We start from the raw sequence: 15,323 nt of genomic DNA, 5'->3' as shown, positions 1-15,323 counted from the left end.
GTTTTAAGGTTGTTCTTTCTGAAACTAGGACTTATCAAAAATAATAATCCTGGTAGCTCTGTAAAGTGAGCCCTTCTCATGTATTATCTCGTTTTATCATCCAGCTGTAAGAGAGAAGAGCAAGTACGTGCTCTTCATTTCAGACTGTCTGAGTGTGGAGGAATTATGACTTGCTCAAGGTCCTGTTAGGCTTATAGCCTGTCCTAGGTCTTGTCTCCCACTATATCACCTTGTAGAGAAAGACTAGTCACCAAAAATAGCCCAGGGAGGGGAGGAATGGAAAGAAAAGTAGCTTTGAGTGCCTATTGATTCTAGTCAAAGTGCTACCCTGGTGGTTGCTTCCTCCCTTACTCTTCCAGCAGTGGCCAGGTGATAGGTATGAAAGCAAAGGCTTATTCAGGGTAGGTGCCGTTATGTTGAGCTATATCCAGAATGTAGAAATGGTCTCAGATTTGAAGCTCTGTCCTCTGGGTATTTGCCAGTTTAGCTCAAGACATTCTGTAAAGGCATTATAAACAGTGTCTGAAAGGATGGGGAGACAACAGAAGACTAATATGTTCAGAGAGAACTTGTTATGGTGGGTGAGACTTGTGTTGAGTCTATCAGGCCAGCAAGAAGTAGGTAAGTAGAAAAGTGAGCTTGACACCCCATATGCACCATAGAGCAAAGCAGAGGGGAACCACTGAGTGAGCCTGGAGATGTTCAGCCAGAGCAGATGGAACCTGCTGGGGAGGCTGCTGTGCACTGTAAGAGATTGGGCTCTGGCCACAGGAGGTTCTGAAAATGTGCCTATGGGGTCTGAGAGTGCAGCATCTGCCCCAGACATCCCATTTTACAGAAGTCATCATAACCACAGTCACAGTGCTGGGGCGAAGGAGCACATTCCTGCCTAGAATTCTTTCTACCCACTACTATCATGAAGCCCTTGGTGGCAGAAGGAGTAAACACTTTGTTCCTGCCTTGTCTCAAGAAATGTTCACTGCTAGTGATGAAAGCACTTTCTCAGAGTGCATGAGAGACATGCCCCATTCTAGACTCAGCAATGACAAGTACATAAAATGAAGTGACACCATTTCATGGTTTTGGAAGCAGCCCCAAATGCTAAGGGGGCTCAGATGTTACGTGGCACTTTAGCTTGTATGTGTTATCTGCTGAGCACTGTACAGTGTTCCTTTCTTATGCTGACACATAAGCTATTTGCAGTGTTACCATGCTTGGTATTCTGCATATGGGCAGCAGAGGCCCAGGTAGGTTTAATAATGAGCTCAAGGTGTGGAGTAAGGCACCTTTAGTGTGTGGAGCGGACTGTTTTTCAAGCTCCTCATTTTGCTGCAACCTCTAATTCTACATTGTTTCTTTTTTTTGCTTTACCGTACTGCTGCCACTAGCTAACACAGCATAAAGTAATTATTTTGAGTAAAGATTATTTTGAATATATAGTTGCTTTAGAAAAATACAAAATTTAAATAACTGAAGAAAATGGCTCCCACACAGATAGAGAGTTTTCTTGGTTAGTGCATCATTGTAGATTGTCCCATACTTCTGTTTCTGTACCATATTTTCATTGTGATGGGTTCTGCTGTGGCTTGTGGTCATTTCCACAGCATTAGTGAGTAGCATGGCAATTGGCCCTAGTGGCAGAGTATGGGGTGGCCTGTAAAGAAATAGGTTCCCTTTGGGTGTGTCCTTGACTTGCTGTGTTCTGGAGGGAGGCTCATGACTTCTGTCCTGTAAACTGGGAAGTTCTCTATGGTTCCTCTAGTTTTGATACGTTTAAATTCTGTGGTTATAGATAATTTATTTTGTCAGGCGTACATAGACAAGGTCAGGACAGTTCTTTCTTAGAAATGCCTGGTGCTTTTCTTGAGCAGATAAGGGCTGCACTCTTTTTAACAGTCTGAAATCACTTACTGCTCTGCCCAGAACTCTTGGGAGACTGTCATTCTCAACACCTAGTTCTCTGTGGAGAGATGATAAGAAGCTTGAGGCTCAGGCAAATGGCAAGCTGTACATATGTAGGAAAGCTTTGTGGGTCACAGAATGTCAGTATGGGAAGTGGAATTTAATAAAGCTTGGCTCCTGCCTAGCAGTCCACAAACTCTCAAGGACAGGATAACTTGGCAGTAGACAGTTCTAAAGGTGATTATTAGTAGACTACAGTAAGCTGAGGTGACAGTGTTTTAGTTCGGGCCGTGAATTTTATGTATCACATAAAATGTACGACATATGTACGTGTTTTACGTACAACAATCATGGTCACTTTTGTTGTATACTTACTATGTGCTAATTACTTTATATTTTTTTATTTGTAATCTTTAAAACCCCTTTGCAGTGTGATGATTGATTTTACAGAAGAGATCAGAGAGATACAGTAACTTACCTATTCGCACACAGCTTGTGAGTAGACCTAGGATTCTTATACAAAGCCCAACTCTCAGTTTTGTCTTTCCTCTCCTGTGTCATTCTCAGTGGCTTAAAAACAACTTTTAGTATTTCTTCATCCCAAAGCAATACCAGCCTCTTACTTTACTCACCCAGTTACTGTCTAGTTCTTTAGTGCTTAAAAGAGTTACTACCTATAGCTGCCAACTCATTCCCCTTCAGCCTCTCTTGCTTTTGTCTTTCAGCTACAACTGTTCTTATCAAGTCCACCCAAAGCCTCCCTATCATTCACAGTGATAGACATTGTCCCTTCTCACCTTGATGCATCAGGACAGGTGACCTTCCCTCCTGTTTGTTCTGCCTGGTGATTGTCTTTTTTCCTTTGATGGCCCCTTTTTCATCTGCTGTCACAACTGGCATTTCTGTGGATGAGTCTTAGATACTCTTTTGCCTCTCTTAGTTCTTTTCTTAAGGTGACATCATCATTTCTGTAGTGTTCAGTACCACTTGTGTTCAGATAACTTCTGAATGTATTGCTCCAACTGAAACATTTCTGTGGCTTTCCTAACTAGTATGTTCAACTCTGTACTTGACTTTCTTTTTGATGTTTGAGATGAATGCTTTCCTTTTGATTAGAACTATTCAGGAGCCTTTCATTACTCCAAACACCCCGCTACCCAACCCACACCTACCCAAAAGAGCTAATATCTTAATATGACTTGTCTACCACTTTATGTGGTAATTCATTGTGATGCTGCTGTTTGTCCCTGTGCTTTAGGGGGCCCTTGTTATCTTTTTCATTCCTGCATGTGCCCGGCTCCTTTCAGTCCCCAGGACCTTTGCATAGCTTTTCCTTTGCTGGAAATACTCAGTTCTTATGCCTGTTCCATCTCATCCTTTGTTTGAGTCAATGTTGTCATCTCCAAGAAGCTGCTGGTCAATTAGGTAGTCAGCTATGTGAGTTGCAAGGTCTGTGTTTTTGTTGTTCCGTATGTGTTTCCAGTGTGTATTCTATCACCCTGTGTAGATGTACTCCAGTATGCAAAATGGCTAAGCTTAAAGTGAGTCTGACTTGAAAAAATCTCATTTCTCACTGAAGGACTGGATTCAAACAGCACATACTCTGTGCTGTTCTTGCACTGAATCTGTAAGCAACTTCAAACAAAATATTAAACACCCTTTTAAACAAAACAGGGTAGGAAGGATCTTGAACAGCTCATGAGCGTTTAGAGAGTAGCATGAAGCTTACAGCCTGAGCTTAGCTCTTGCTCTGTTCCCTTGTTTTGTACATTCTTCTAAGTGTGGGAAGAGTGCCGAGGGTGACCCTGGGCCTGGTCAGCTGGGCTTATTTCTGAAGGTGCTCAAATGTGCTTTCTGGAGCTTAATGAGAAGCACAGTCCATTCGCCAAGACAACTCTGCATTCTTGTCATAATTCGGTTCCTTAACCTGAGGTGAGACTTGTAGGGGAGGGCTGGCCTTGAATTAGAGCAGCACGGCAGGATGGGAAGGACATTGAACCACAAGTTGGCTTGGATTTTCGCCCTAGTCCTAATTACTTTGAAAACCAAAACAAAACCCCACACCTCAGTTGCCCACCCTTAAAACAAGAAAATTGGATCAGATGGTTCCTATGGCTCCTTTTGCTTTAATCATTGTGAAATCGCTGATTCTTGTAGAAATTATAAATGCTGATATTAAAAGGAAACGAACTGCAGCCTTTGAGGAAGTGGACCCCCTAGTTATTTTATTTTTATTTTATTTTTTAATGAAAAAATAGAGAATACTTTCATAGACTACCTCAGCTAGTAGAGCAAGTGATACAGTCATTGGAAATTCAGAGCCCTTCCAGTGAACCTCTGTTTGACTGCCCCTGACAGACTTAGTTTTTTGGATCTTGTCCAAGGGGAGGGGGAAAAATGAATCAACTGTTTTTGTGTTTTGATGACCTGTACCTCATCTCTTGTAGGAATTAAAAAAGTGACTCAGCCGGGTGGTGGTGGCGCACGCCTTTAATCCCAGCACTCGGGAGGCAGAGGCAGGCGAATCACTGTAAGTTCGAGGCCAGCCTGGTCTACAAAGCGAGTCCAGGACAGCCAAGGCTACACAGAGAAACCCTGTCTCGAAAAAGCAAAAAAAAAAAAAAAAAAAAAAAAAGTGACTCAGTTGAGAATAGTAACTGTGTCCTTCTAAATTGCAACATACCAGAAATAATTCATTTTAACGAAAAATTGAATCACTTGGTCCCCTAGAGGACTGCTCAGTTGTTAGAAAGCTGAGTTGGGCAAGGAGACTCTGTAGATCATGATCTTCCTGTGAATTTGATTTTCAACCAGTTAGTAGCAATACCTTTTATTAATTATTCCTACTAAGGACTGGCCTTTTAAAACACACATTCCACTGATTCCCAAAGCATACTTTTAGTTGAATGGTAGTGTCTCATACTTATTCCATGGAAAGAAGTTGAGATACTGAAATCTGGTTTTAAGAAACTTGCTAAGTTAAGGCCCAGGTAGTGGCAAATGAGCTGGGCTTTGCAGCAAGCCAATTAACAATGAGTCTTTCTTTGAGTTTATAGTGCAGTTATGCATACTTTTTAAAAAATTCATTTTTTAATGGTAGTATGAAGAGTAGGAAATTAATGGCAGTCAATTTGTAGGTCAAGTCATTTTCATGCTGGGTCCTTTTCCTAGAGTCTGTTTCTGTTTTGTTCTTCATCCAGTCCTATCAATAGCCTTCTTTCTAGGAGTTTTCATTTTGCACATTTTAGGTATAAAATCAAACCCCAAAAGCAAAATAATGAATCCTATTTGGTAGGCTCACACAGTAGCATTTCACAAAAATGTGACCTTATTTGTATCTTGGACTTATCCAAACCTGTTGCATTAAGTATTTTAATAAAAACAGGCTTCCCCCTCCCCCTGAGGCCCACTTTCCTCCCGGATCACTTTAATTATGTGAGCTAGAATCCTGTTTCTCACACATCTTCACTTCTCAACCTTGTTAAAATTAATCATATAATCCCCCTTTAAAACATAGTATTAAATCACCATAGTAACACAGTATCCAAGCTTTATAGATAAAACATAACAGCCATAAGAAGGTAGCATTTGGTGTCCCCTTGACAGCTCTATAACTTTTATGGAAATGTGTTCCTTCCCCTAGCTGTAAGGTGGGGGATAGCATTACTTACACCTGCTTTATTACCACATGGCTTTGAAATTGCCACCTTGTTTTTGTTCACCTCCTTAGTTAAGGAAGGAGAGTGGAATACTTTCTTGTCTTTCAGAGCCATTTTCCTGTGCTTGAAGTACTCTCCAAGGGATAGAATTGTTTCCTTAAATATAAGTAGGCAGGGCCCTTGACCTTTGTGGTGGGATACCCTGAAAATCTCTTTAATTTTACTTTTCTTTTGTGGCTTGTATAAGGGAGTCTTAGAAAGAAAGTCTATTCTATATTTGAAATTTTAATTCCGTAGCCTACCCAAAGAGGCTTGTTAAGAAATTATTTTTCGGCCAGGTGGTGGTGGTGCACACCTTGAATCCCGGCACTTGGGAAGCAGAGACAGGTGGATTGCTGTGAGTTTGAGACCAGCCTGGTCTACAAAGTGAGACCAGGATAGTCAAGGATACACAGAGAGACCTTGTCTCAAAAAATAAAAAACAAAACAAAAACAAAAACAACAATAACAACAACAAAAAAAGAAAGAAATGATTTTTCATTTCTACCGACAATTTGAATATTTTAACAAAGTCAGGGTCTTATCAACCTGAGTATACTTTGTGAAATATAGTATATGATACATACAAGTTGCTGAATTCCTTGGCTTAATTCACTGTAAAATTCTAAAATATTAGTGCAAACTTAAGTACTAGAATTTGGAATGAATGTTTGATTTAAAAAAGAGAGAGAGAGATGCAAGATAACCAGTAAACTGATTTTAAAAATGTACATTTTTGAAGCATTTTGACACTTATAAGAGTTTTAGATTTTTCTGCTTGTTAATACTCTTTTAAATTATTTATTAGCTATTTTTTGCTCTATATTGCTTTAACGTATAGTGGGCTCATTTTGTACTGATAGAAGAAATTTTGGCTTCTTAATGGCTTGAAACACTGCTTTACTTTTTTAGCCCCTTGAGCAAGCTTAGCATTTTAGTACTCCTGCACTCTAAGATAATAAATTTGTTTCTCAAAATTCAGAAACTACCAACGATTCAGGAATCCAGGAGAACAAGTTATAGCCCTGCTCCTTTTTCTTTCTGGTGTTTATGATGGCTCTTCCTAGCACTCAGTGAACTGGGTCAGTTCCCTAAGTAGTCTTGAATGTCCTTTTCTGTAAAATGGGAACATGGTTGAAATTCCAAGATTATCATGAGAATAAATGATATGATACATTAGGTATTTAACACACCACCTCTGGTGGCAGTGAACTGGTGCTTGTGGCCATTGGAGTCACAGCAAGGCTTATAAAACAGCTTTTGGCCACTCACCATGTACCGTAGGCAGTGCATGTCCCAGTTTTCTTCCACTTTAAATGAAGTGGATAGAGTACTTCTTCAGCATTGGCGGCTGATTCACTTAGCTACCAGGGCCGCAGCTCATTCAGGGGCATTGGCGAGTGTTGATAATTTTGACTTCTGGTGATCATTAGAGCAGTCTCCTCCCCACCCCCCTTATTTTCTTCCCTTTCCTTCTTTCTTCTCTCCTTTTCCTCCTTTTACCCACTTCTGTCTTTGCTTCTTCCCTGCTTCCCTCCCTTTCATTTCCCTCCACTTTCTTGTCTGCTGTCTTGAAGTGTGTAAATTTATAGTTCATTTATAAAGTTCCACAAAGGAAATGTATTAAGTTCAATGACTTGTGGTGATTAGATACTTTATCCGGAAACTTAGCACACACTCATTTCTCCTTTGTTCTGTCTTCTCTTCAGCCTCGCAGTTAGCCAAGTTGGCCAGAACTTCACGTTTGTGCTCACTGACATTGACAGCAAACAGAGATTCGGGTTCTGCCGCTTATCTTCAGGAGCCAAGAGCTGCTTCTGTATCTTAAGGTAAGGGAGAAGGGCTTCAGCCATTGGCTGGTTCTTTGAAACAGTTGTCTGCTTTTGCATAGTCCTTCTGTAATTAAGTTTTCCAGCTGTTGTTTTCGTGTCCTATCTGTTCCCCACAAGTCACTGTACTTGGGGAGAAGGACTTTGTGGTGTTGCTCTTGCACTCAGAGGGCCTCCAGATAATTGTATTTATTTATTTGCATCACATCCCTTGGGTGGGAAGGGCCCATTGCTCCTAAGTGGTATGCGGAAACCAGAGAGTCAGCAGGGCTCCAATCCCTCCTGCTGTTATCTGGAACTGTCAGAAATTAGTCTGTTAGGCTTCCCTGTGGACATTTTGTGTATGTAAGATTATTAATAAAGTATGTGTCTAGCTCAGGACAGCCTGCAGACGCTGATTGTGTGCTCCTTGGAGTAGCACCCTTGGCCTCTGAATAACTTTACAACCTGGCTACCTCTGTAGAAGTTCCAGAAAAGTGCAGAAGTGTGGGAAGACATCTTCAGGCCTTCTGAAATCCCCTTGCACACCAGAGCCACACTTGCTTAATGCTCTGTTTCCTCCTGCCAGAGGGCTAAGGCATTCTGGGGTGGGAGGATGTGTGGAAATCCGATTTTGGAGTTGCTGGTTCTGTGGGCTCCTGCTGGGCGCCTCCTGAGGGGGAGGTAAAGGCATCCCACGCACTCTCTCCTCTCCATCTGCCTCCCTTAACTAGGTGTTGCAGGGCCTGCCTCCCATCTCTCTCTGCTGTGGAGCAGCCAGTGCAGGCAGCAGGGAGGTGCCCATGACAAAGCCTGGGCCCCATGCTTGGGCCCAGCCAGGGGAGAAAGGCCAGACCCTCTGTGGATTCCAGAAGGGGCAATTCTCTGCTGTGCACTTTGTTCATCTTCTCACTGAGTAAAGGGCCTTCCCAACATAATTCACTCTCCGAAGCCACACATCACACTAGGACAAAAGGGCCCAACTAATGAGTTTCCTTTGCTCCTATCAACCTGGACCACAGCTCTGCATTTCTCTACACAGATCTCAACATTTTCCTTCCTAGTTAGTGAGGTCAACTCCCCTCAGCAGCAACCTTAGGATTTCTGATTTGGGCAAAGAGGCCTCCTGTACAGAGTCCTTGGGAATGGGTAGGACTGGTTGCTTTGGAGCAAGAACTGTATATCTGTCCTTGAGTAGCTAGTGCTACACACCTACCTACCCAGGAGCTAGACTTGGATGGTAATGTTTATTTACTTCTGACTAGGCGTAACTCTTTTTATATATTTATTTATTTATTTTTATATTTTTATTTAGAGGACATTTTTCTCTTCCATTTCTGGCTGTTATATATGTGAGCCTTGGCCAAGATACTGTATATTTACATTGTGCATTTGGAGGACTGAGACCTTAGTCCTGGTTCTTGAGTTTGGTAGAAAGGATTCTTCTGGCATGGTCATGGTGGTGCACATCTTGATCCCCCGCAGAGGCAGATGGAGCTGTGAATTTGAAGCCAGCCTGGTTTCCATAGTGAGCTCCAGGCCAGCCTAGCCTACGTAGGGAGACCTTGTATCGAAACAAAGCGAATGGAAAGATTTATTCCTTAGATTTGGGGGAATCAGTTCCTTCTCTCTCTCTCTCTCTCTCTCTCTCTCTCTCTCTCTCTCTCTCTCTCTCTTCTCTCTCCCTCCCTCCCTCTCTCTTTCTCTTTCTCTCTCTCTCTCTCTCTCTCTTTCTCTCTCCCTCCCTCTCTCTCTCTCTCTCTCTCTCTCTCTCTCTCTCTCTCTCTCTCTCTCTCTCTGTGTGTGTGTGTGTATGTGTGTGTGTTTGAATGGTTGGTTGAAACATTTGTCAAAAGATAGCCTACTGAAAAGGAGTTGGAGATGCCTGATGTCCCTTGCCTTAGTGCTGATGAAGATATTTTAAGACTCAGGAAAATTGCAGTGGTAGAATGGGCACACTGTGTCAGATTTAATCCTCCATAATGGGAAGACCCAGAAGACATACCCTTGACTAATCCTATGAGACACAAAATGGTGAGATGGGTTCCAGCACATTGAAGAATTTTATTGTCACACTTTTCCTTGTGCCAGACCTTAGGGTTGGAGATGTTACTGCTTTATTAGATAAATGCAATGGGTTTAATTGGTACCCAAAGTAGCAGGGGCAGGTGGCAGCACTGAATTGCCAAAGGCAAGGTGATCGTAGTTATTGCAATGGGCAGCATAGACAAAACAGTGACCATAATAGCCTGATACTCTGTAGTGGTCAGCACAGGCAAAATTACTTTTTTGGTGGCATGACTTGTGTGGACATTCAGTACTGGCTAATCAATCATGGCATTTCAAGGCATAAACAAGATAAGAAGCCTGTCATGTTTTTGTTTGATCTATGTAAGTAGAAAAATCCACATACATATGAAAGAAAGGCTCCATTAGGTCATGATAAAAGGGAATTTCTAGACTTGAGCCAGTTTGCAGACCCAAAACTCCTGAGGGAGGACCTTGATAAAATATCTAAAAGTTTTACTGTTAGCCTTTCTACAGTCCTTACCCAGGGGTCCTATGGCCTTTATAAGGGTTACTGTACACTAGAGGAAAGGAAGCAATCAGATCTTTGGGTTTTGGGAGCAAGGCTTAACCACCATCTGTAGACAACTGTTCTCTCTTTGAGACACAGCTCTTGGCTTGCTATTGGGTCTTAGTGGAAACTGGATGTTTGACTATGGGCCACCAAGTTACCATGTGACCCGAGCTGCCTACCATGGCTGGGTGTTACCTGATCCACCAAGTCATAAAGTAGGACCGGCATAGCAGTAATCCATCATCAAATGGATGTGATATATATGTGATTGGCCAAGTTAAATGAAGAAATTGCCCAAATGCATATGGTTTCTACTCCCATTACAATGATGTCTGCTTCTAAGCAAGTACCTGTAGCCTCATGGAATGTGCTCTATGATCAGTTGACTGAGGAAGAGAAGACTAGGGCCTGGTTTACTGATGGTTAACCTCATGTAGGTACCACCCAGAAGTGGACAGCTGCATCATTATAATACCTTGTGGGACAAACTCAAAAGATACTGGCAAAGAGAACTCTTCACAGTGGCGGAACTTCTGGTAGTACACATGGTCATACATTTTGTTTGGAAGGAGAAATGGCCAGATGTTCACTATTGTTGTGAAAGATTGTTCACTGATTCATGGGCTATAGCTAATACGTTGGCTGGATGGTCTTAGAAAAAGCATGGCTGGAAAATTGGTGAGGAAGACATCTGGGGAAGAGGTATGTGTATTGATTTCTCCAAATGTGCAAAGGATGTAAAGATACTTGTGTCCCGTGTAAAATGTTCATCAAAAGCATCAACTGAACTCAGAACTCAAGTAAGTAGGATGACCCACTCTGATGATAGCCTCTTTCCCTAGCTATTCCAGTCATTGCTCAGTAGGCTCATGACGAAAATGGCCATGGTGGCAGAGACGGGGGTTATGTATGGGCTTGACAACATGGACTGCCACTCACCAAGGCTGACCTGGATACAGCTGCTGCCAAGTGCTAGATCTGCCAACCACAGAGACCAACACTGAACCTCAGATACAACACTGTTCCTGGGGTGACCAGCCAGCAACCTGATGGCAGGTTGACTACATTGGGCCACTTCCTCCCTGGAAAGGACAACAAATTGGAGTAGATACTTGTTCTTCTTATGGGTTTTCCTTTCCTGCATGTAATGGTTCTGCCAAAACCACCATGCATGGACTTACAGAATGCCTAATCCACTGCCATGGTATTCCACACAGAATTGCTTCTGACCAAGGAACTTACTTCACAGTCAGAAAAATGCAACAGTGGGCCCACAATAATGGACTCCACTGGTCTTACCATGTTTCCTATCATCCTGAAGTAGCTGGCCTGAAAAAAGATGGAATTGCCTTTTAAAGACATAGTTACAGCACCAATTAGGTAGCAGCAGCCTGAGGGCTTGGGCAGGGTTTTCCAGAAGCCTTTGAATTAGCATTCTATCATATGATATTGTTTCTCTCGTAGCCATAATCCGTGGGTCCAGGTATCAGAGAGTTCCACTTACTCTCCTCTCTAGTACCCACTGGGAAACGTTTGCTTCCTATTGCTGTGACCTTAAGTTCTGGAGGAAGGAGAGCTCCTAAGAGATACAACAAACATTCTACTGAACTGAAAGCTCAGACTGCCCCTTTGGTGTCTTTGGGCTTCTGATGCCCTTAAGCCAAGAGGTTAAAAAAGGAATAACAGTGGAAGGAGGGGTGATTAGTCCATATTACTATGGGGAAATTGGGTTGCCTCTCCACAATGGAAGTAGGGAAGATTGTGTCTGGAGTGCAGGAGATTCTTTAGGGCTTCTCTTGGTGCTACCATGTTGTGTGATTAAAGTCAAAGGGAAACTAAAAACCTAATGCAGGCAGAATGATAATGGATGCATACCTTTCAGGAATGCCGTTTTGAGTCACTCCTCCAGGACGAGAGCCAGACCTGGGCTTGCTGAGGGTGGAGGAAATACAGAATGAATAGTAAAGGAAGGTAGTTATAAATACTAGCTAATGCCACTTGGTATTTGCAGAAAGAAGATTACAATTGACCCGAGTGTTTCTGTTGTATTTTGTTAAGACTTTTTTTTTGTACAGATATTTGTATTTTCTTTCCATTTCCTTATTAGATAATGTAACATCAATTAAGAGAATATCAGTATTTATCATATTTAAGCTTGAGATAATAAAAGAATGTCCCTCAAGGGACATTGTTTATAATGCATTGTGGTTGTAGACGGGATAGTTCTATCATGTAAGGCATAATTATGACCTTGTTAAATATATAATGAGTTTGTGATTTTATGTGGGATAGTTATATCATGTTAGGAGTAATTATGACCTGGTTATTGGTTTTGGTTGGAAATTAAACATGACATAAGGAGATATGATTATGTGTCAAGTTGACAAGAGGCAGATTTTTGATGGCTATTCTTGGTTGTCAACTTGACTACACCAGGAATTAACTAAAACCCAAATGGCTGGGTATACCTGTGAGGGATTTTTTTTTCTTAAATTATTTGAAGTGAGGTCCCACTTCTTATCCAGATCTTTTCAGGTAGGAAGATCCACCTTTAATGTGAGTCACACCACATATTGGCAGCCTATATACAGGGCAAACAAGAAAGAAGCTCTCTTTCTTTGCCTGCTTGCTCTTATCTTCAATAGCAAAGTCTGTTCCTTCAGTGGCATTAGAGCTGCCTTCTTCAGGTATATACTGAAGATTAGCTGAGACATCCAGCCTCATGGGCTGAACAACTACTAAATTCTTGGACCTTCTGTTGGTAGATAATTATTGTTGGATTAGCTGGACCAGGGCCTGTAAGCCATTCTAATAAATCCCCTTTCTCTATCTGTTCATTCTGTAAATTCTCTTCCTCTATAGAGCCCTGACTAATACATTAAACTAGCAGTTCTTCATGCTGCTGTTGTTTAGAATGAAACTGGCAGCAATTGTTTTGTTTTCTAGTTTGTAACCACTGAGAAAGATTTTGTGGTATAACGCATTCATTTGCCAGCCTTTAACTGAATGCCTACTATTACCTGTGTCTGCTTTGAAAGGCTTCCACACTAGCTAGAGAGATGATGACCTTAAGTAGTGTGTAATATATAATGCATGGAGTGTTCCCAAGGCCTGATGTCTTGTTTCTATTGACCTGTTAGTGTCAAAAGATCACAACAGTGGTTAAAAATGGTATTTTAAAATAGTTCTATTATACTTATTTATTTTATGTGTGCACATATGTATATAAATGTGAATGCAGAGGTCAGAGGGCATCTTGTAGGAGTCAGTTTTCTTATTCTACTGTGTGTGTTCTAAGAGTCAAGCCCAGGTCATCAGGCTTGGAAGCAAGTGCCTTAACTTGTGGAGTTATCTTACCAGCCAGTAAAAGTCCTGGGGGAGGGGAAGTGTGGGGACTGCAAAGATGGCTTAATATTTTAAGAGTGTGTACTGCTCTTACATAGAACCCCGATTGCCTTTCCAGCATCCATATTGGGTTCAGAAGCACTTGTAACTCTAGCTTCAGGGAGATCTGATGTCTATTGCCTCGGAGGGCACCTGCACTCATGTGCATGTACCCATAAAGAGATACATACACATAATTTAAAATAAAATTTAAAAATGAATCACTAAAAATGTGGGTGTGTTATTTATATAGTGTATGTACTTGTTTGCAGATGGTTTGAACATGTATATACACATGTATGTGGAGGCCTGAGGTCAATTTGAGTCTCTTCCTGGATCACTTTGTTTTGTTTGTTTTATGATAGAGCCTCTCATTGAACCTGTAGCTTATTGATTTGCTGGGCTGGCTGGACAAGATTTCTATCCCCTAAATGCTGAAATTACAGGTTTCTGCCATGCTGGGGATCTAAATTCAGGTACTTGTGTTCATGCAGCTGGCAGTTGGTCAACTTTGCCATCTTCTCGGCCCCTAAGAATACAGAGTCTTGTATGAATTTTGGAATGTATTTTGAAGGTATTCAATGAAAGTGGAAAAGAGACCATGCATAGTCTATACAAAAAGGATGCATGTGTAGTACTTCCTTTATGTTGGTTTGAGAACATTTTCAATTGAGGGCAGTGTATAAAATGGAGGGTCTGCCATTCATACCATGTCCAGTGGGGACTGGAGAGGGTTGCCTAGAGACAGCAGTTTGGGGCTAGCTCAGATATTATTAGCCTTATCCTTCTTTGGGTAAGCTTGATATCCAGCCACTAGTTGTAGTGTGCCCAGTGCTATGACTCAAATATGTACAAAAGCCAACTTTACTTTTAACTTCCAGTCTTCCCTGAGGGGTGCCACTCCCAGTAACGGTGTCTGTGTGAGCATAGCCTCTACTGTTCGCAAATTTCACTTCTTTAGTATCACTTCCTCTTTGGCTAGTCTCCTAGCCCTACATATTATATTTCTGGTTTCTATGAGCCATCATACCTCCTTGCCTTCACACATCGCCTCATCCTCTCAGAGTAGTCTTTCCTAGGCAAATGCCATTGTTCCTTCCTCTGAACACACCTTTCATTCTTTAAACATTTCTTTGTCTATTTATAATCCTTGATCTCCCTTTAATTTTTTCCAGTTGTATAGTCAGCTCTTCATAGGTAAAGGCAGTGTCTTAATCAACTGTATTTCCAACCTATAGAGTAGTACTAGACTGAGATACTGTGTATCTGTCATTCAGGAAAAAGAGAGGTACATCTAGAAAGAAAGGAGAGGGTAGTCAAGACTTGAAATGAAAGAATGGGTCTAAGTATTTAAAAGAATAAAAGCTAAATATTTACTGGTACAAGTGTGGTTCCTATTACTGAAGTCATTTCATACTAATTACAACTTTAAGGAGGTTAAGTGCTGCTTTGAGTCGGCCAGAGATTTAGTTTCGAGGGATTGGTATTGTGGTCATAAAGAACTAATTTATCTCTATCACAAAATTTAACTTCAATTTCACAGTCAAAGCTTCTTAGATCGCCTTTAGAAAATATACTTTATAGATTTACTTTTAGTTTTTGTTCCTCTTATTAGAATATATCCAGGAAGGCTGATGATTTTTGTTGTTTGAGATAGAATATTATTATATAGCCTGTGCTTATTTAAAAAACAAAAACAAAAACAAAACCCACACTTTGAAATTTTAAGTTGACTTTGAAAGATGTGTAATTGTACTGGAGTATGAACAAGCGTCATTAATACCCACGTCATTGTACCATCAAATGTATTATATCCTGCCATGATTGACTAGTTCTTAGCACAAAAGAATTTTCCTTCTCTTGAGATAATTACTTAACAAGTTGCTGGATTATAATTAATACTAAATTTCTGGGTTTTTGTTTGTTTTGTTTTGTTTTTTTTCTCCAAGA

At 41.2% G+C, this 15,323-nt stretch overlaps 1 protein-coding gene across 17 annotated transcripts in view; it reads left to right on the top strand.

Annotated features, from left to right (window-relative positions):
* The window catches only part of DENND1A (DENN domain containing 1A), a 476,985-nt gene that overhangs the window by 141,414 nt on the left and 320,248 nt on the right, over positions 1-15,323 (top strand). For 14 of the 17 annotated variants that reach the window (XM_084797948.1, XM_084797954.1, XM_084797952.1 and 11 more), the window contains one exon: positions 7,310-7,429. The exons of the other annotated variants lie outside the window; for them this stretch is intronic. In XM_084797948.1, coding sequence (XP_084654074.1) covers positions 7,310-7,429 — 120 coding nt within the window. The remainder of the gene's footprint in view (positions 1-7,309; positions 7,430-15,323) is intronic. 17 annotated transcript variants of the gene reach the window in all.

This window comes from Acomys minous (genome assembly GCF_964271855.1).
Source record: "Acomys minous genome assembly, chromosome: 10".
Lineage (NCBI taxonomy): Eukaryota > Metazoa > Chordata > Mammalia > Rodentia > Muridae > Acomys > Acomys minous.
The sequence above is the reverse complement of the archived record's forward strand: the minus strand, read 5'-3'. Positions and strand labels throughout refer to the sequence as shown.